Source organism: Nerophis ophidion, linkage group LG16 (assembly GCF_033978795.1).
Source record: "Nerophis ophidion isolate RoL-2023_Sa linkage group LG16, RoL_Noph_v1.0, whole genome shotgun sequence".
Lineage (NCBI taxonomy): Eukaryota > Metazoa > Chordata > Actinopteri > Syngnathiformes > Syngnathidae > Nerophis > Nerophis ophidion.
This window is the reverse complement of record NC_084626.1, coordinates 8,005,239-8,028,036: the sequence shown is the minus strand read 5'-3', so window position 1 is coordinate 8,028,036 and position 22,798 is coordinate 8,005,239. Positions and strand designations below refer to the sequence as shown.

Sequence of the window (22,798 nt, the reverse complement as noted above, 5' to 3'; positions counted from 1 at the left end):
TGGATTAGAAAGGACAGATTTAAAAAAAAATAATAATTATTAAAAATAATAATAATTAATCCAGCCCGCGGGCCTTAGTTTGGGGACCCCTTGCACTAGACAGAATATCTTACCTTTTCTTGTAAATGAAGGTCGTTTGCCTTTCCTTCTGGACAAAGATATCTGACTTTGTTGTAGAAGTCCTCCTTTTGCTCTTTTTCTTTGAGTTTTAAAAATGCAAGCTCCTGTTTCCCCAAAAAGCAAGTGGCATTTTTTAGGTCTTTTGATATCTCACGATGTTCCTTTACATTGGCATTGTGGATGCTGATATTTAGTCTCCGTTGTTCATTTTCTACTGCTTCTCCCTCTTGGGGTAGCAGGGGGTTCTGGAGCCTATCTCAGCTGCACTCGGGCAGAAGGCAGCGTACACCCTGGACAAGTCGCCACCTCAGTAAATCCCATTTGGGTCCAAACACGGTGACTCGTTGGGAATAAAAGGCAGGCAAAGCAATAAAGACGTTTTTTGTACAAAACCCGTTTCCATTTGAGTTGGGAAATTGTGTTAGAGGTAAATAAAAGCAGAATACAATGATTTGCAAATCCTTTTCAATCCATATTCAATTGAATGCACTACAAAGACAAGATATTTGATTTTCAAACTCATAAACTTTATTTTTTTTTTTCAGATAATAAATAACTTAGAAATTCATGGCTGCAACATGTGCCAAAGTAGTTGGGAAAGGGCATGTTCACCACTGTGAACATACCATTTCTTTTAACAACACTCAATAAACATTTGGGAACTGAGGAAACTAATTGTTGAAGCTTTGAAAGTGGAATTCTTTCCCATTCTTGTTTCATGCAGAGTTTCAGTCGTTCAACAGTCCGGGGTCTCCGCTGTCGTATTTTACGCTTCATAATGGGCCACACATTTTCGATGGAAAACAGGTCTGCAGTGCAGGTGGGCAAGGAAAGTACCCACACTCTTTTTTACGAAACCCCGCTATTGTAACACTTGCTGAATGTGGCTTGGCATTGTCTTGCTGAAATAAGCAGGGGCGTCCATTTAAAAATAAGGCGCTTAGATGGCAGCATATGTTGTACCAAAACCTTTATGTAACTTTCAGCATTAATGGTGCCTTCACAAATGTGTAAGTTACCCATGCCTTGGGCATCAATGCACCCCCATACCATCACAGATGCCGGCTTTTGAACTTTGCGTCGATACACACAGTCTGGATGGTTCGCTTCCCATATGGTTCGGAGGACACGATGTTGAATATTTCCCAAAACAATTTGAAATGTGGACTAGTCAGACCACAGAACACTTTTCCACTTTGCATCAGTTTATCTTAGATGATTTCGGGCCCAGAAAAGCCGGCTGCATTTCTGGATGTTGTTGATAAATGGCTTTCTCTTTGCATAGTGGAGTTTTAACTTGCACTTACAGATGCAGCAACAAACTGTATTTAGTAACAGTGGTTTTTTGAAGTGTTTCTGAGACCATGTGGTGATATCCTTTGGAAATTGATGTCAGTTTTTGATACAGTGCCGTCCGAAGGATCGAAGGTCACGGTCATTCAATGTTGGTTTCCGGCCATTTTGATGATATTATGGACCGTAGATGTTAAAATCTCTAAATTTCTTGCAATTGCACTTTGAGGAACGTTGTTCTTAAACTGTTTGACTATTTGCTCACGCAGTTGTGGACAAATGGGTGTATTTCGCCCAATCCTTTCCTGTGAAACACTGAGCATTTTTTGGGAAGCTGTTTTTATACCCAATTATGGCACCCACCTGTTCCCAATTAGCCTGCACACCTGTGGAATGTTCCAAATAAGTGTTTGATGAGCATTATTCAACTTTATCAGTATTTATTGCCACCTTTCCAATTGTTGTCCCGTGTTGCTTGCATCAAATTCTAAAGTTAATGATTATTTGCACAAAAAAAATGCATCAGTTTGAACATCAAATATGTTGTCTTTGTAGCATATTCAACTGAATATGGGTTGAAAATGATTTGCAAATCATTGTATTCCGTTTCTATTTACATCTAACACAATTTCCCAACTCCTATGGAAGGGTTTGTAGCACAGCCACAAAGTCATTCTTTTCAAGTATACCAATCCTTTTGAAATGAACGCATTATTTTCTGTCCTCGGACCACACACTTTTGAATCAAATCTGGCAGCTCTGGCGTTGGTCTCCCAGTATTAATGACTTCTTGCTTTGATTGAAAGTGATTTGAAAATGTCCTCATTTTAGAAATCAAATCCTCCAGTTTTAGGGCAAAAAAGCCTCACAGTTTGCGGGGAGTGTGGCAGTTGTTGTCTGCTGTTTTCTTCTTGTACTTCTTGAGGGTTAACCAGTGTTGGCTGTTCATGAAGTTTGATATATTGCCCCCTACTTTGAGGCACAGGTACTTGCTGCCTCCTGGCCTGCCTTGCCCGATGGCAATAAGCGCGTGCCCCCTCGCACGCACATGCTCAATACACTTTGTGTGTAGCTGTGGAGGCACTTTCTGTGGCTGCCTCACTTCTCGTCTGCCTTGTTATTTTGATCAGGAAACACGGAAATTCCGCTTATTTTTACCATAAAAATTATCAAAATATACAGGAACCCCACCAAAATCACATAGAAACCATAGCATATTAAAACTATTTTATTTTATTACTTTGTTTTTGAACATCTCATGGTTAAGCATTTTACCCCACCTGGTGGCAAGGTGGGGCACTGCCTCACTTACATCCCCTGACAGCACGTCACTGAGAGACTCATATCAGGTAAAACATGGCGTGGAAAAATGTCCTGGAAAATCTGTAACTCCTGGTAATTAGGAAAGTTTTGGAAGAAAAAATGTGGTTGCCATCGATTCCAGGCCGAGCAGAACATGTATCTACTGGAACTGTTCAGATCAGATGACAGCTAGGGTAGAAGAAGTCAAAAGAAAAAGGGCAAAAACAGTTGTGTTTAAAAGCAGGAATTCTATGAAATCAGGGAAGTTTTGGAACTTGGGAACATTTTGACTTAAGTGTCCAGTGTGAGTGGAGTGTGCGGATGTGGAACGGTTCAAATCCGTAAGAAATGTGAGCTATGCAGAAGTTTGTATATTTCCCGTTAATTTTCAATTGGGAGAAATTCCTGATAATTTGAAGAAAACTGGAAATTTGGGGAAATGGAAAACATGTTTTTCCCTTCAATGTCCAGGGTGGGGAATGTGTGTGAATTTCGGGTAAAAAAAAATGGCGTAAAAAAACGTCCTGAAAAACATGGAAATCCTGGTAATTGGTGAAATTATGGAAGAAGAAAGATATTGTTGCCATAGATTACCGACCAAGCCAAATGTTTACATATTCAAATAGTTCCGATTGGATGAAAACTGGCGTAGAAGAAGTCATAAGAATAAAGGACAAAAAACTGTGGCTGTTTAAAGCAGGAATTCCGGTTAACCAGGGATATTTTTGAACCAATAAACATGTCAGCTCGAATGTCCAGGATGAGTAGAGTGTGTAGATGCTGGAATGGGACTTGCTCAAGTTTGAAAAAGACCCCATCCATTTTCAATGGGAAAAATATCCTGTAAAATATTGGAGTTTTTTGGTGAAAGAAAAGTGGAGCCGAGCTGAATGTTTCTTTACTTGAATGATTGCCATCGGATGAAAAACCAAGGGAGAAGAAGGCCAATAAAAACTTAAGAATTCCTGGAATTCCTGGTCACCTGGGATATTTGAGAAGACAAACCAATGTTAAAAGCACTGTCCAGGTCAAGCCGAACATTTTGACACTCAAACAGTTCCAATCAAATGAAAACTGTGAGAGCAGGAGGGCGTCAAAATAATTATGGCATAATAAGAATACAAGTGGTAGAAAATGGATGGATGGATGGATATAATAATAAGAGTATATGGTATCGTTAATATAGTATTATTCTTATTCTTATATGATATGGAAACTATAATAATAAAATGGAATCTGTGCAATTCCGGTAAGAATTGCGTGTGAATACCACCACAGACATGGACAAACCGTCAATAAGCATGAGTCACATTTAAGTGGTAACTGTTAACATGCGCATAGTTAGCATGTATCAAATACCAGATGTAATGATTCAAAGGTGTACTTCTCTAAAACAGTAAAAAAAAAAGCTGGCATGTTTGCATGTGTCAAATATGAAGTTGTATGACTCTGGGGTAAACGGTCATAAAATTAGCCCAAAAAGTTAGCATGCTAATGCTAACATTTAGCATGTGTCACATTCTAAGTTAAATGATTCAGGGGTAAACGGTTGTAAGTGAACTAAACATTTTAGCATGCTAGCAATTGACGTGTCAATTGTGAAGTTGTATAACGGTCGCAAAATGAGCTAAAAAAAGTTAGCGTGTTTCACATATCAAGTTGTAAAAGTCTTGGGTAAACAGTTGAAAAATGAGCTAAAATGTTTGCATGCTAGCACTTAGGTAACATGAGCAAATATTTTGTTTTTGGAACTGTTCAAATCCGTTGAGAAATGTGGTGTATGTAGACTTTTCAATATTGCCCATTAATTTTTAACGGGCTGGGAATTCCTGGAAAGTCTGAATAATGCTCCAGGTTTTGGATACAGTTAAACAGCTTGCTCAAATTTCTAGGGTGATTGGAGTGAGTGGAAGGTAGAACGTTTCAAAATGAGTGAGAAATATGCGATATAAATGGTTCGAATCAGGTAAAAAAAAGGCATAAAAATTGTCCTGGAAAACCTGGAATTCCTGGTAGTCAGAATATGGTTTCCACCGATTGGTGCTAGCATGCAAACATCACCTTGCTGAGAGTTAGCATGTGTCATATACCAAGATATATGACTCTGGGGTAACCGGTTGCAAAATGAGCTGAGCAAGTTAGCATATGTCACATACCACATTAAATAACTCTGAGGTAAACAGTTGCAAAATGTACTAAAAACATTAGCATGTTAATGTTAGCATGCCTGCACTTGCATAAAAAAAGCAAGAACCTTTTGTCTTTCGAACTTTTCAAATCCGTTGAGAAATGTGGTGTATGCAGCAGTTTGTATATTTCAATGGGGGGGGACATTTTTGGTAATTCAGGGTTATGCACACATTTACGGATCTGGGAAACAAGCATGATCAAATGGCCTGGGTGAATGGAGTGTGTGGATGGTGGAAAAGTTCAAATCGAGTGAGAAATGGTCGAGCGGAACATTTCTATGCCTGAACAGTTCCAATCGGATCAAAGCTGTGGGAGTAGGATCATACCAAAAAAAAGACGGAAATGGAACACTGTTTGGTGTATCCATCTTCTTCTGCTTATCCAAGGTCAGGTCGCGGGGGCATCAGCCTAAGCAGTTCACTCCTGAACAAGACTCTGAGGTACTTGAACTCCTCCACATGGAGCAAGATCTCTTCCCCAACCGGAAGATAGCACTCCACCCTTTTCTGGACGAGAACCATGGACTCGGACTTGGAGGTGCTAGTTCTCAACCCAGTCGCTTCACACTCGGCTGCGAACCAATCCAGTGAGAGCTGAAGATCCTGGCCAGGTGAAGTCATCAGGACCACATTATCTGCAAAAAGCAGAGACCTAATCCTGCAGCCACCAAACCAGATACCCTCAACCAGATACCCTGACTGTGCCTAGAAATTATGTCCATTAAAGTTATGAACAGAATCGATTACAAAGGGCAGCCTTGGCGGAGTCAACCCTCAATGGAAACGGGTCCGACTTACTCCCAGCAATGCGGACTAAGCTCTGACGCTGATCATACAGGGAGCGGACTGCCAAAATCAGACCATCCAATACCCCAGACACTCTGACAATTCCCCGACCAGGACGAAAACCACACTGTTCCTCCTGAATCCGAGGTTTGCCTATTCGGTGTAGCCCCCTCTTCAGTACACCTGAATTGACCTTACCAGAAGGTTGACGCCACGATAGTTGGCACACACCCTCCTGTTCCCCTTCTTAAAGAGAGGAACCACCACCCTTTTCTGCCAATCCAGACTCTGCAATGTGGCAGTCTTGTCAACCAAGACAACTCCACAGCATCCAGGGGCTTTTGTTAACTCCAAGGGGATCTCATTGCCACCAAAGAGCTGTTTGACTACCTCGGCAACCTCAGCCCCAGAAAAAGGAGGGCCCACCACAGATTTCACCATGCACAGCTTCCTCATAGGAAGATGTGTTGTGGGATTGAGGAGGTCTTCGAAGTATTCCCTCCTACCGATTCACAACATCCGCAGTCGAGGTCAGCAGAACACCATCCTTACCATACACGGTGTTGACAGTGCACTACTTCCCCTTCCTGAGGGGACTAATGGTGGTCCAGAATCGCTTTGAAGCCGTCATTTTCCATGGCTTCCCCGAACTCCTCCAATGTCTGAATTTTTGCGTCTGTGACTGCTGAAGCCGCACACCGCTTGGCCTGTCGGTACCTCAACAATAGAGGTACGGAACATGGTTCACTCTGACTCAATGTCAACCATCTCCCTAGTGACATGTGCAAAGTTCTTCCGGAGGTGAGAATTTAAACTCTCTCTGACAGGAGATTCTGCCAGACTTTCCCAGCAGACCCTCACAATACATTTGGGCCTGCCAGGTCTGTCCGGCATCCTCCCCCATCATCGCAGCCAACTCACCACCAGGTGGTGATTGGTAGAAAGCTTGCCCCTCTATTCACCGGAGTGTCCAAAACATGAGACCCCAAATCCGATGACACAACTACAAAGTCGATCATGGAACTGCGGCCTAGGGTGTCCTGGTGCCAAGTGCACATATGGACACTCTTATGTTTGAATATGGTGTTCTTTTATAGACAATCTGTGACAAGCACAAATTTCCATAACAAAACACTATTTGGGTTCAGATGCGGACCGCCATTCTTCCCAATCACGCCTCTCCAAGTTTCACTGTCGTTGCCAACGTGAGCGTTGAAGTCCCCCAGTAGAAGAAGGAAATCACCCGAGGGAGTGAATCCAAAAAGGGTGGGTACTCTGAGCTGATGTTTGGTGCCTAATGACAAACCACAGTCAGGACCCGTCCCCCCACCTGAAGGCGGCGGGAAGCTACCTTCAGGTCCACTGGATTGAACTCCACCGTGCAGGGTTTGAACCGGGGAGCAACAAGAATTACCATCCCAGCGCCTCGCCTTTCACTGCGTGCAACGCCAGAGTGGAAGAGAGGCCAGCCCGTCTCGAGAGAACTGGTTCCAGAGCCCTTGCTGTGCGTCGAAGTGAGTCCGACTATATCTAACCGGAATTTTTCCACCTTGCACACCAGCTCATACATTGATGAATTTTTGGTGAAGAACAGTCCTTCTCAAATAGTGGGGCAGGCCCCCCTGTAAGGGTGCAGTGCGATGCAAGGGACGCGCATGTGACCTTCAGGAACATGGTTTTTTGCTCTTCCAGAATATGATGGAGCGTATGTAGCACTTGGCTTCACTGTAACCACGGTGGGAGACGAGGGAAGATCGATGTTTTTTTCCTTCAATGTTGACAAGCTTGCATTGTTATCAAAGGTATAGTTATAACAATTTTATAGACAAATTATTTTACTTATAGGGGGACAAAGTATTTTCTTCCATATTGGAGAAGCACTGGTGTAGAACAGCATGTGTAAATGCATTGTTGGCATTCACACAATCAATCTTTATGTAACCAACAATAACTGCACACCTATAATATTAGATAATTAAATATGTGAAATGGATATATTAATTTTTGGGGCTTCACGGTGGCAGAGGGGTTAGTGCGACTGCCTCGCAATACGAAGGTCCTGCAGTCCTGGGTTCAAATCCAGGCTCGGGATCTTTCTGTGTGGAGTTTGCGTGTTCTGCCCGTGAATGCGTGGGTTCCTCCCACCTCCAAAGACATGCACCTGGGGATAGGTTGATTGGCAACACTAAGTTGGCCCTAGTGTGTGAATGTGAGTGTGAGTGTTGTCTGTCTATCTGTGTTGGCCCTGCGATGGGGTGGCGACTTGTCCAGGGTGTACCCCGCCTTCCGCCCGATTGTAGCTGAGATAGGCGCTAGCGCCCCCCGCGACCCCGAAAGGGAATAAGCGGTAGAAAATGGATGGGATGGATGGATAGATATATTAATTTGATTTATTTTTATTTTTATGATTTTTTTGTTACTGTAAATTAATCAATTAAATAAACCGTAATCGAACTACGAACCCTCAGGTTGGTGGCACGGCCACTCTCGCAACCGCGCCACGCCGTCCCGTTTAAAAACTTATGTATGGGGGACGCCGTCCTTATACTATTATATTATATTATTATATTATATTTTATTTTTATATAATATATACTATATATAACAAATCCCAATTACCATGTACAATATTACAGTATATGTAACAGTTGCAGCAAAAAAAGGGCAGCATAAAATAGAGAGTAGATCCAGCAGAAAATATACATTATAAACAAAGAGAACAGAAGTGGTCAGGTAATAGACAAATATCTTTTGCTGTATGTCGAGTGATTATACAGCTGGATGGAGTGTGGAATGAAGGAGTTCTTGAATCGCACTGTGTGACAACAAAGCTGAAGGAGCCTGTTGGCGTGTGTGCTCCGCTTTCCTGGTGGGGTGGGTGGGCAGGATTGTCCAGTGTCCTCCTGTCACTGACACAAACTCCTCCAATTGCGTGCCAATAGTTTGGCCGGCTTTCCGGATCAGTTTGTCGACCCCGTTTAAGTCCCTTTTGCTGGTGCTGTTCCCCCTCAAACCACTGCAAAGTACAAGGCACTGGCCACAACAGACTGGAAAAACATCTCCAACTACTATTCAGTAGCCTAGTGGTTAGAGTATCCGCCCTGAGATCAGTAGGTTGTGAGTTCAAACCCCAGCCGAGTCATACCAAAGACTATAAAAATGGGACCCTTTGCCTCCCTGCCTGGCACTCAGCATCAAGGGTTGGAATTGGGGGTTAAATCACCATAAATGATTCCCGGGCGCGGCACCGCTGCTGCCCACTGCTCCCCTCACTTCCCAGGGGGTGATCAAGGGGATGGGTCAAATGCAGAGGACAAATTTCACCACACCTAGTGTGTGTGTGACAATCATTGGTACTTTAACTTTAACAGCTTGCTGCACACATTAAAGGACCTAAGCTTCTTCAGGAAGAAGAGCCTGCTCATGCCTTAATATTATTATACACATTATTATGTGTATAATATGTCTTCTAACCCTGGAAGATGGAGAAGACATAAGAAACACATTTTACCTTTGCAAGGCAGACAACAAGACACGTTGTAAACCCTGTGGCTTCATTTTCTCCGTTAAAAATAAAACCATCTTGAAGCATCTTCTGCAGGTTAATCATACAACAACAACTTCGCAACAGTAAATAAGCCTTAACTAATATTTTCAAATGACTCATACTGTACTGAATGATTGTTTCTATTAAAGACAGTAGAGAAGGAGCAAGACTGCTTATGCTACCAATAATTTTATTGCTTGCTGATCTAGAATACAACTCATTTCCTCATGTGACCCTTTTGGTCAAGTATTTTTCCAAATTTGAGTTTTTGAGATGCTCTGCAACAATAATTGATAAAAGTGCTTTCAAAACAACTTCAAAGATGTTTTGTTTGCTATACTTTATATTTTAGTCGACATAATTTACTGTAATTTTAGCCGACTAAAATGTTGAGGAATTTCGTCAGCTAAAAGTGGACTAAAACTACATTAATTTCGATGACTAAAATATGACTAAAACTTAAATACATTTTTGTCAAAAGACGGACTAAAACTAAATTAAAAACACCTGTCAAAATTAACACTGTTTAACAAGCGAGGAATTTGAGTTAGTAGACTGTGCTTTTTTTCAATAATGCAAGATTTCAGCTCTGAGACAATATCCCTCATCATTCACATTAAATTTTTCATTAACAAATATCAATTTTACAAGCTCCTATTAATTATCCGCAACCCTAAGGAATTGTGGTGCTTAGCGTCTTCCATGCAAAACCTCCTGACTGGTTTACGCTCAGGGCAAATTAATTGTGTCGCTTGTCTGACGGAGTAACTACCGCCAATAAAGACGTCTGGGATGGCGCTGCTGAATCTATGGTGACCTTTTGGGGTTAATTTTCAGACTGCCTATACCATCCCCATCTTGGCCTTTGCCTTTGTGTGCCACCCTGAGGTCCTGCCCATCTACACAGAGCTACGCAAGTATGTGCTTTTTGTGTTTTGCCTGATCCCCTGCACTCTTTGCAACTTTTTGGAAAATATGTTGCACTCCTTGAAAGACATAGTAGCATGTTTGCTTCCTAAAATGACTGTGAATTACATTTTACATGTGCTTTGTCGTGTGTGTAGTAATTAACATCTTATTGTTTTAGCCCCACAAAGAAAAAGATGCAGCATGTGGCCAATATCTCCATTGCAGTCATGTACATCATGTATTTCCTGGCTGCTCTTTTTGGATACCTAACTTTCTATGGTGAGGCGTCTTCCTCCATTTTTCCAATTCATTGGTAAATTGCTGCATTTGACCTTCAAATTCAATTTTATGCACTGTAAATGGAAAAAAGATAAAATGATGAACGTCATTAAGGATCATTGCCCTCTTGTGGTCAAAAATTAACATGCCTATTACTTCCACGGTGTCGATAATAAATATGTCCCTCACTTTACTCCATGGCAAATTATTTTTAAACCAGATTGGAAAGAAGCCTACTGGAAAGGTAATACAAATACAATAAAATAATGTATGCACTCATGCGCATGTTTTTTTTTTGTTTATTTGTTATCATTATTTATATTTTCAATCGAAATCTATATATATTTATTAGGTCCAAAATCACCTATGAAAATGTTTTTTTTGTTTTTTTTTAAAAAACGTTCATGTACGACAAAATATATTCTGTGAGTAATCTGCATGTATACATCATTAATGGAATAATTGTTAATAACATGAGTTAAAAGTGCTGTCTGTAACTTCCTCACAGTATCTTTTTTTAAAGCCAAATATATAACAAGAACACCACCACCTTGCTATGCTACATTTGGAGATTTAACAGAACAATTATTTTTTTTTTACAATTGCAAAGTTTATGCAATACATTTTTTTACCAGCACAAATACAATGCTTGGTGTTAACGGGGGTCACTCACCCTGTCTCGTCAACGCGTACTTGCACACATACAAAAGCAATCCAAGAGAAACAATGAACAATTTTCAGTTATGTTGTTACGATAAAATGACAGCTAATACTAGTTATCCAAGTAGCTTACAACACCTAAAGCTAATGTCCATGTGTTACATACGTGATTACGTCATTGGAAAGTAACCGCCCGAGGCATTACTGTTAATGTTGCAAACCGCCCCTTTAACTCATTTTTGACAGCCCTAATGAAAACACAAAAAACCTAGAAAATCATGTCAACAAACTGCTGTGGGTTCAAAAACCTTTCATTAAACACAATTTATTTTTCTTGAAAAAAAAAAGCAGATTTGACATATTTTAGGCCTAAATCAAGCATTAAAAAAAATCGCTAAATGATCTAAAAATGTCAAATCACAATAGTATTGGCCACACGATGGGACCAAACTAATCAGAGCGCACAATTCAGTATTGTGGCCACTGATTGGTTCAGCCTCAAGCAGCATTTTCTATATTGGCTTAAAGGAACATAGAGGTGTCTATGAGTGACTAAAGGGCTCTCATAATCTTAAAAACACATATTTAGAAGGTCGTAAACAGGTTTTTTATGCTATAGCTATGAAAATGTTATGTTTATAGTATAATATTTTCGTGGTAAAGTCCTTTATCACAAAATCGATTAACAGCGATAAAGGAAGGTTCACTGTAGTCTCCATAAATACTTTCTGCTGACATTAAAAGTGCCATTTGTGGATGTCTTCACCTGACAGGTGAAGTGGAGGCGGAGCTTCTTCACACTTACAGTCGCATTGACCCCTACGACACACTGATTCTGTGTGTGCGTGTTGCCGTGCTCACTGCTGTCACACTCACAGTTCCCATTGTGCTCTTTCCTGTACGTACCATTCACATCCTGCTTTTAACACACAAGTCCTGTCAGATTATAGTATTTTTTTTATGCGCTCAGGTTCGGCGGGCCATCCAGCATATGATGTTTCCCAACAAGACCTTCAACTGGCCGCGACACGTCGCCATTGCATTCACTCTGCTCGCGTTTATCAACCTGCTTGTCATCTTTGCCCCCAACATTTTGGGCATCTTTGGGATCATAGGTAGGCATGATGAAAACTGTGCACTCTTTTAACATTTGGAACTGATTATTGTTTGTGTTTACAGGTGCCACGTCTGCACCTTGTCTCATCTTCATTTTCCCAGCTGTCTTCTACATTCGTATCGTACCCAAAGAGGAGGAGCCGCTTTGCTCACCCCAGAAAATTATTGTGAGAGATGAACTGTTGTGTAGACACAAACAAGGCTGAAAAAGCAAATGTGGCCGACATTTTTTAGCTTAGACAAAAATAACTAACAAAAACAAATATATATATATATGTATAGATGTGTATACATATATATGTGTGTGTGTGTGTATCCATAGGTGTATAGATGTGTACATGTATGTAACAAAGATGAAATGGGTGCAAGACTATGTGTAGAATTTAACGGGAGGTGCTATTTACCGCAAGTGTTGGAGGTGCGTGTTGAGAGGAGCTGAGCTGTCAGGCGCGGGCAAGGCAGGTAGGGAAGTCCAAGGCGGAAGCGTGGTCGAGAGGCAGGAGAGAGTCGTCGTTTGTCCTGGGGCGAGCAAGTGGTCGAAAACCAGGAAGCCAAAGGAAGACAAGGGGAATCCAAAAAGCACACGACACGCAGCGTGGCTCGGGAACGCACACAGGGAGCTGTGGGGTGAGGAAAGACACGACAATTAACGCAGGGAAAAAGACACAGAGATCAGGATCAAAAATTCAACTAGGATGCTGGAGACGAGCTTACGGCGCAGTTGCTACGTTCTGGCAAAGGATCACTGGTGGCGGTGTTTCTTGTAGTCCTCTCTTTCATTAGTCCTGGCTGCGTTGATTATAGATGGAGCGCAGCTGCCTGCAGCGGCTTGAGTGACATGCGCGCGGGTCAGAGGCGCGCCGGATGACGCGCGCAGCGCGGCTCCCGAAAAATTGCGCACTTGTGTGTGTCCGAGTCGTGACATATATGTATCTATATATGTGTGTATATATGTATGTGACTATAAATATATATATATATATATATATATATATATATATATATATATATATATATATATATATATATATATATATATATATATATATATATATACCGTATTTCCTTGAATTGTCGCCGTGGCGCTAATTAATTTAAAACCTCTTCCCACTCCTGCGCTTACCAAAGGAATGCGGTAAAAGTAAGCATGGGCTAATTATTTTAAAACCTCTTCTCACTCCTGCGCTTACCAAAGGCATGCGGTAAAAGTAAGCTGCTCCCCTCACCTCCCAGGGGGTGATCAAGGGTGATGGGTCAAATGCAGAGAATAATTTCGCCACATCTAGTATGTGTGTGACAATCATCTGTCCTTTAACTTTTTAACTAACTTTAAGCATGTGCTTATTATTTTAAAACCTCTTCTCGCTCCGGCGCTTACCAAAGGCATGCGGTAAATTTAAGCCTAGGCTTATAAATTTGTGTGTGATGTAAGGATACCATCATGAAAAGCACTTTGATAAAAAAAAACGTTAATGTACGGGAGCCTGCAAAACACTGTATTTTACCTTAGGGGGATGCTCCAATTATTCACTTTTTACCCAATAAATCTAGTCTAAGAAAGAGTGAGAGGAGACGGCTAATATAGTTGAACAATTTACTATATACACCACATAAATATACAATAACCAGACAATAATAAACACACATTAATTACAGTCATACACTCGTCCCCACTCACATGCTACCTCCGCAACTTGCGCTGTCCATTCCCCTCGCAGCAATGTAGCCACGATAGCACACAACTAAACTCTTTATAATGTTCCACACTCGCTCTCCACATAGTAAACAGTCACTGGGGAGCGGGTCTCTTTAACAAACTTAATACGTGACTAAACCTGCCATTCATGAAGTCACTGTGCAGCGAACAAACACACGTGCGAGCTGTGGTTAGCACACCCGTCTCATCTACTGGCAACGTGAGTGCCCAAACGTCCTAAACTTTAACGAGTGCAACTTATAAACTGTCACTTATAACACACTGAAATAGGAAGCTTACTGTGGTTATTTCTCTGAACTGCAACAGTGGTGAACTATCTCCCGTGTAATATTAACATCGCATCGTTGCTTGTTAATGCCGGAGCTCTTTTAACACTTTGTTTAACGTGCCGGCAGAAACGAAACTGCCCGTAACCATAGCAACCGGAAACCACACCAACCGAAGCCATAGCAACGGTTAAACAACTTAAAGAAACACATTTTACCTTTCCAAACGACACATATGAAATAGAAATAAATAATAATAATAATTAAACCCTTAACAGAAACGATCTCCTGTTTGTAGAACAAAAGGAACAATTACATAAATATGCAAACCTTCAGAACAGTTAATATGTAGCATAAAAAATGCAGATGGCCTTAAAACGCCACGGGACCAACGTATGTAAGTACCCAAAATAAAGACTCGACATAAATATAAATTCAATCGGATCAGAAACATTGGAGGAAACGGGATTAAAACCCGATGCTAAGCGCCCATAGAAAATACATGGGTACGGCTAGTAGCTACTATTAGCAAACAGATTCACTTACCAACTCGGCTTAATATCTTAACATCGCCACAGTCGCTTTTCGCAACTTGGCCCTGATGTTCGGCACCTATAAGTTTACAATTAGTTGTAAAATGTTGGACGGTTGTTTTTACGACCCTCAGGTTGCGCACGGCCACTCTCCCACTGTGCCACGCCGTCCCTATATATATATATATATATATATATATATATATATATATATCCATCCATCCATCCATTTTCTACCGCTTATTCCCTTTTGGGGTTGCGGGGGGTGCTGGCGCCTATCCAAGCTACAATCGGGCGGAAGGCGGGGTACACCCTGGACAAGTCGCCACCTCTTCACAGGATATATATATATATATATATATATATATATATATACCCTGTACCCCTGGACAAGTCGCCACCTTATCGCAGGGCAAACACAAATAGACAGATAACATTCATTCACACTCACATTCACACACTATGGCCAATTTAGTGTTGCCAATCAACCCAGTGTGTGTGTGTGTGTATATATATATATATATATATATATATATATACACATACATATATACATATATTTAGATACAGGTATATATATACATACATATATATATAAAAAATCTCCTGATGATTGAGGGAACCCCTCATGAAACAGTTCTGTAGAGATGAAGTAGTCTTGTGATTTTTCCCACACCTATATATATATATATATATATATATATATATATATATATATATATATATATATATATATATATATATATAAATATACACACACATATATATATGTATGAATATATATACATATATATATATATGTATATATATATATATATATATATATATATATATATGTATATATATGTATATATAAATATATATATATATATATATATATATATATATATATATATAAATATACAAACCCTGTTTCCATATGAGTTGGGAAACTGTGTTGGATGTAAATATAAACGGAATACACGGATTTGCAAATTCTTTTAACTCATATTCAGTTGAATGCACTACAGAGACAAGATATTTGACGTTCAAACTCATAACCTTTTTTTTTTTTAAATAATAATTTACTTAGAATTTCATGGATGCCACACGTGCCAAAGTAGTTGGGAAAGGGCATGTTCACCACTGTGTTACATCACCTTTTCTTTTAACAACACTCAATAAACATTTGGGAACTTAAGAAACTAATTGTTGAAGCTTTGAAGGTGTAATTCTGTCCCATTCTTGTTTTATGTAGAGCTTCAGTCGTTCAACAGTCCGGGGTCTCCACTGTCGTATTTTACGCTTCATAATGCGCCACACATTTTCGATGGGAGACAGGTTTGGACTGCAGGCAGGCCAGGAAAGTACCCGCACTCTTTTACGCGTGGCTTGGCAGTGTGTTGCTGAAATAAGCAGGGGCGTCCATGATAACGTTACTTTGATGACAACATATGTTGCTCCAAAACCTGTACGGACCAATTAAGCATTAATGGTGCCTTCACAAATGTGTAGGTTACCCATGCCTTGGGCACTAATGCACCCAATACCATCACAGATGCTGGCTTTTGAACTTTCCGCCTTTAGCAATCCGGATGGTTATTTTCCTCTGTGTTCCATAGGACACCACGTCCACAGTTTCCAAATATAATTTGAAATGTGGAGTCGTCAGACCACAGAACACTTTTCCACTTTGCATCAGTCCATCTTAGATGATCTCGGGCCCAGCAACGCTAGCGGCGTTCCTTGGTGTTGTCGATAAATGGGTTTTGCATTGCAAAGTTTTAACTTGCACTTACAGATGTAGCAACCAACTGTAGTTACTGACAGTGGTTTTATGAAGTGTTCCTGACCCCATGTGGTGATATCCTTTACACACTGATGTCGGTTTTTGATGCAGTACCGCCTGAGGGATCAAAGGTCTGTAATATCACTTTCTCCAGGATCTCTGAACCTTTGATGATTTTACGGACCGTAGATGGTAAAATCCCTAAATTCCTTGCAATAGCTCGTTGAGAAATGTTGTTCTAAAACTGTTCGACAATTTGCTTACAAATTGGTGACCCTCGCCCCATCCTTGTTTGTGAATTACTTAGCATTTCATGGAAGCTGCTTTTATACCCAATCATGGCACCCACCTCTTCCCAATTAGCCTTCACAACTGTGGGATGTTCCAAATAAGTGTTTGATGCATATTTATCAACTTTATCAGTATTTATTGCCACCTTTCCCAACTTCTTTGTCATGTGTTGCTGGAATCAAATTGTTAAGTTATTATTATTTGCAACAACAAAAAAATGTTTATCAGTTTGAACATCATATATGTTGTCTTTGTAGCATATTCAACTCAATATGGGTTGAAAATGCTTTACAAATCATATTATTCTGTTTCTATTCACATGTAACAAAATTTCCCAACTCATATGGAAACGGGGTTTGTATATATATATATATATATATGTGTATGTATATATATATATATATATATATATATATATATATATATATATATATATATATATATATATATATATATACACACACATACATATATATGTTTGTATATAATGTGTATGTATGTATATATATCTTACTATAAATATATATATGCATATATATATATATATATATATATATATATATATTTATATATATATATATACATTATTACATTTATAAATATATTCATATATAAATATGGCTTCACGGTGGGAGAGGGGTTAGTGCATCTGCCTCACAATACGAAGGTCCTGCAGTCCTGGGATCAAATCCAGGCTCGGGATCTTTCTGTGTGGAGTTTACATGTTCTCCCATGAATGTGTGGGTTCCCTCCGGGTACTCCGGCTTCCTCCCACTTCCAAAGACATGCACCTGGGGATAGGTTTATTGGCAACACTAAATTGGCCCTAGTGTGTGAATGTGAGTTTGAATGTTGTCTGTCTATCTGTGTTGGCCCCGCGATGAGGTGGCGACTTGTCCAGGGTGTACCCCGCCTTCCGCGCCCGAGTGTAGCTGAGATAGGCGCCAGCGCCCCCGTGACCCCAAGATGGAATAAGCGGTAGAAAATGGATGGATGGATATATAAATATTTATATATACAAAGACAAGATATTTAATGTTCAAACTCATAAACTTTATTTTTTTTAGCAAATAATAATTAACTTAGAATTTCATGGCTGCAATACATAACAATATATATCAGTGGTTCTTAACCTGGGTTCGATCGAACCCTAGGGGTTCGGTGAGTCGGCCTCAGGGGTTCGGTGGACGTCCAAACACACCCTACTCATCGTGTAAATACAAACTTCTCCCTATTGGCGTATTACGGATACGGCAACAGCTGACTGATTTGCAGGCGTGTTATTTGTTGTGAGTTCACGCACTGTGTTGGCTTCGTTGTTTGAACAATGTGATGTTCATGCAGGGTTCATTTTGTGCACCGGTTAAAAAAAACATGGTAACACATGTGGGATATAATCACCATTAATCGGTTGCTTATTAACATGCAAATTAGTAACATATTGGCTCTTAACTGGTCATTATTAAGTACTTATTATTGCCTTATTCAGCATGGCCTCATTATAATCCTAACCCTCTAATCCTGACCCTAACCCTAACCAATTAACCCTAACTCCAACCCCAACCATAACCAAATAACTCTAAATTAAGTCTTTATTACTTAAAATATGTTCCCTTAGTGTCCAAATAACTCTAAATTAAGTCTTTGTTAGTTGGAATATGTTCCCCATACTGCAATGTTACCAAAAACATATAACTTTGTCTTGAATTTGAAAAAAAAAAAAAACATTTTATTTTTCACTAAAGAAGTGTTCGGTGAATGCGCATATGAAACTGGTGGGGTTCGGTACCTCCAACCACTGATATTTATATCTATATCTATATATATATATCTATATATATATATATATATATATATATATATATCTATATATATATATATATATATATATATATATATATATATATATATATATATATATATATATAGATATATATATATATACATCTATCTTCTTCCGCTTATCCGAGGTTGGGTCGCTGGGGTAGCAGCCTAAGCAGGGAAGCCCAGTCTTCCCTCTCCCCAGCCACTTCGTCTAGCTCTTCCCGGGGGATCCTGAGGCGTTCCCAGGCCAGCCGGGAGACATAGTCTTCCCAACGTGTCCTGGGTCTTCCCCGTGGCCTCCTACCGGTTGGACGTGCCCTAAACACCTCCCCCGGGAGGCGTTCGGGTGGCATCCTGACCAGATGCCCGGACCACCTCATCTGGCTCCTCTCGACGTGGAGGAGCAGCTGCTTTACTTTGAGTTCCTCCCGGATGACAGAGCTTCTCACCCTATCTCAAATAGAGAGGTCCGCCACACGGCGGAGGAAACTCAATTTGGCCTCTTGTACCTGTGATCTTATCCTTTCGGTCATGACCCAAAGCTCATGACCATAGGTGAGGACGGGAACGTAGATCGACCGGTAAATTGAGAGCTTTGCCTTCCAGCTCAGCTCCTTCTTCACCACAACGGATCGGTACAACGTCCGCATTACTGAAGATGCTGCACCGATCTGCCTGTCGATCTCACGATCCACTCTTCCCCCACTAGTGAACAAGACTCCTAGGTACTTGAACTCTTCCACTCGGGGCAGGGTCTCCTCCCCAACCCGGTGATGGCACTCCACCCTTTCACACTCGGCTGCGAACCGATCCAGTGAAACCTGAAGATCCCAGCCAGATGAGGCCATCAGGACCACATCATCTGCAAAAAGCAGAGCCCTTATCCCGCGGCCTCCAAACCGGAACCCCTCAACGCCTTGACTGCGCCTAAAAATTCTGTCCATAAAAGTTATGAACAGAATCGGTGACAAAGGGCAGCCTTGGCGGAGTCGAACCCTCACTGGAAACGTGTCCGACTTACTGCCGGCAATGCGGACCAAGCTCTGACACTGATCGTATAGGGAGTGGACTGCCACAATCAATCGATCAATCAATCAATGTTTACTTATATAGCCCTAAATCACTAGTGTCTCAAAGGGCTGCACAAACCACCACGACATCCTCGGTAGGCCCACATAAGGGCAAGGAAAACTCACACCCAGTGGGACATTGGTGACAATAATGACCCAGTGGGACGTCGGTGACAATGATGACTATGAGAACCTTAGAGAGGAGGAAAGCAATGGATGTCGAGCAGGTCTAACATGATACTGTGAAAGTTCAATCCACAATGGATACAACACAGTCGCGAGAGTCCAGTCCAAACACAGCAGCGAGAGTCCCGTTCACAGCGGAGCCAGCAGGAAACCATCCCAAGGGTTGCGGACCAGCAGCGCAGAGATGTCCCCAGCCGATACACAGAGGGACATAGAAGAAAAAGAAAAGAAACGGCAGATCAACTGGTCTAAAAAGGGAGTCTATTTAAAGGGTAGAGTATACAAATGAGTTTTAAGGTGAGACTTAAATGCTTCTACTGAGGTGGCATCGCGAACTGTTACCGGGAGGGCATTCCAGAGTACTGGAGCCCGAACGGAAAATGCTCTATAGCCCGCAGACTTTTTTTGGGCTTTGGGAATCACTAATAAGCCGGAGTCCTTTGAACGCAGATTTCTTGCCGGGACATATGGTACAATACAATCGGCAAGATAAGATGGAGCTAGACCGTGTAGTATTTTATACGTAAGTAGTAAAACCTTAAAGTCACATCTCAAGTGCACAGGAAGCCAGTGCAGGTGAGCCAGTACAGGCGTAATGTGATCAAACTTTCTTGTTCTTGTCAAAAGTCTAGCAGCCGCATTTTGTACCAACTGTAATCTTTTAATGCTAGACATGGGGAGACCCGAAAATAATACGTTACAGTAGTCAAGGCGAGACGTAACAAACGCATGGATAATGATCTCAGCGTCTTTAGTGGACAGAATGGAGCGAATTTTAGCGATGTTACGGAGATGAAAGAAGGCCGTTTTAGTAACGCTTTTAATGTGTGCCTCAAAGGAGAGAGTTGGGTCGAAGATAATACCCAGATTCTTTACCGTGTCGCCTTGTTTAATTGTTTGGTTGTCAAATGTTAGAGTTGTATTATTAAATAGAGTTCGGTGTCTAGCAGGACCGATAATCAGCATTTCCGTTTTTTTGGCGTTGGGTTGCAAAAAGTTAGCGGACATCCATTGTTTAATTTCATTAAGACACGCCTCCAGCTGACTACAATCCGGCGTGTTGGTCAGCTTTAGGGGCATGTAGAGTTGGGTGTCATCAGCATAACAGTGAAAGCTAATACCGTATTTGCGTATGATGTCACCTAGCGGCAGCATGTAGATGCTGAAGAGTGCAGGGCCAAGGACCGAACCCTGGGGAACTCCACACGTTACCTTAACGTAGTCCGAGGTCACATTGTTATGGGAGACACACTGCATCCTATCAGTAAGATAAGAGTTAAACCAAGACAGGGCTAAGTCTGACATACCAATTCGTGTTTTGATACGTTCTAATAAAATATTATGATCGACGGTATCGAAAGCAGCGCTAAGATCGAGGAGCAGCAACATAGATGACGCATCAGAATCCATCGTTAGCAATAGATCATTAGTCATTTTTGCGAGGGCTGTCTCCGTGGAGTGATTTGCTCTGAAACCGGATTGAAAGGTTTCACATAGATTGTTAGACGCTAAGTGTTCATTTAACTGCTCCGCAACAATTTTTTCAAGGATTTTTGAAATAAAGGGAAGGTGAGACACCGGTCGGTAATTTACCATGAGGTCAGGATCGAGGTTAGGTCTTTTAAGAAGAGGATGAATAACCGCTTTTTTGAATGCAACGGGAACAGTGCCCGAGGAGAGTGATAAGTTTATAATATTTAGCACTGATGGACCTAATAATACAAAAAGCTCTTTGATCAGTTTCCCAGGAAGAGGGTCAAGTAAACATGTTGTCTGTTTTATTCCATTTACACGTTGTAACAATTCCTCTAATGTTATTTCCTCAAAACGAGAGAAACTATTTTGGAGGGCAGTATCCGTCGTATATACAATCGTGTCAGTGTTAATAGAACCCCGTTGTAGCTGGGACGCATTGTCTTTAATCTCCTTTCTAATGACTTCAATTTTCTTACTAAAGAATTGCATAAAGTCATTAGCTGAGTGGGTTGAGCTACTGGAAGGAGTCCCTTGTTGGGTTGGCGATGCTACCGTACTAAACAAAAATTTAGGATCGTTTTTATTACGGTGGATGAGATTTGAGTAATATTTAGCTTTAGCTAAGGTAAGCATGCGTTTATAAGTTATTAAACCATCACTCCATGCTTGATGGTGCACCTCAAGTTTAGTCGTGCGCCATTTGCGTTCCAGCTTTCTACATAATAATTTCTGAGTTCTAGTTTCTTCTGTAAACCACGGGGTGCGCTTTTTTGGAGCCTTTTTTAACTTTAGCGGTGCTATGTTATCAATGGTTTCGCGCAGGGCGTCGTTAAAGTTGTTAGTGAGGTTATCAATAGAGCCCACATACTTTGGGAATGGTGCCATTACCGAGGGCAGTAGGTCAGCAAGAGTTGTCGTTGTGGCTGTATTAATGTTGCGGCTGCTATAGCAGGTATTATTATTATTAGTTTGACGAACATGCGTCTGAACCTCGAATTTTATAAGGTAATGATCCGACAATACTTTAGTATACGGGAGTATCGTAACTTTGGAAACGGTGATGCCCCTGACAAGCACTAGGTCTATCGTATTACCGTTGCAATGCGTGGGTTCATTTATTATTTGTGTGAGACCACAGCTATCAATTACAGTCTGGAGCGCTACGCACGGTGGGTCCGATGGTGTATTCATATGGATATTAAAGTCCCCCATTATGATTATATTATCGGCGTGTGTCACTAGATCAGCAACGAACTCTGAGAATTCATTAATAAAGTCCGAATAGGGCCCTGGGGGGCGGTAGATAACAGCCAGGTGTAGAGGCAGCGGTGTGACAGACCTCATAGTAAGCACCTCAAACGATTTATATTTATTATTTATATTAGGACTAAGGTTAAAGTTTTCGTTGTATATTAGTGCGACCCCCCACCCCTTTTGAGCGGACGGGCAATATGCGCATGTGTAAA

General features: G+C 41.0%; 1 protein-coding gene across 3 annotated transcripts in view; it reads left to right on the top strand.

The window, feature by feature from the left end:
* Positions 1-22,798, top strand: part of LOC133570037 (sodium-coupled neutral amino acid transporter 3-like) — a 171,395-nt gene that overhangs the window by 138,344 nt on the left and 10,253 nt on the right. For all 3 annotated transcript variants that reach the window (XM_061922672.1, XM_061922670.1, XM_061922671.1), the window contains 5 exons: positions 10,075-10,154; positions 10,325-10,425; positions 11,859-11,983; positions 12,056-12,200; positions 12,265-12,368. In XM_061922672.1, the coding sequence (XP_061778656.1) occupies positions 10,075-10,154; positions 10,325-10,425; positions 11,859-11,983; positions 12,056-12,200; positions 12,265-12,368 (555 nt within the window). The remainder of the gene's footprint in view (positions 1-10,074; positions 10,155-10,324; positions 10,426-11,858; positions 11,984-12,055; positions 12,201-12,264; positions 12,369-22,798) is intronic.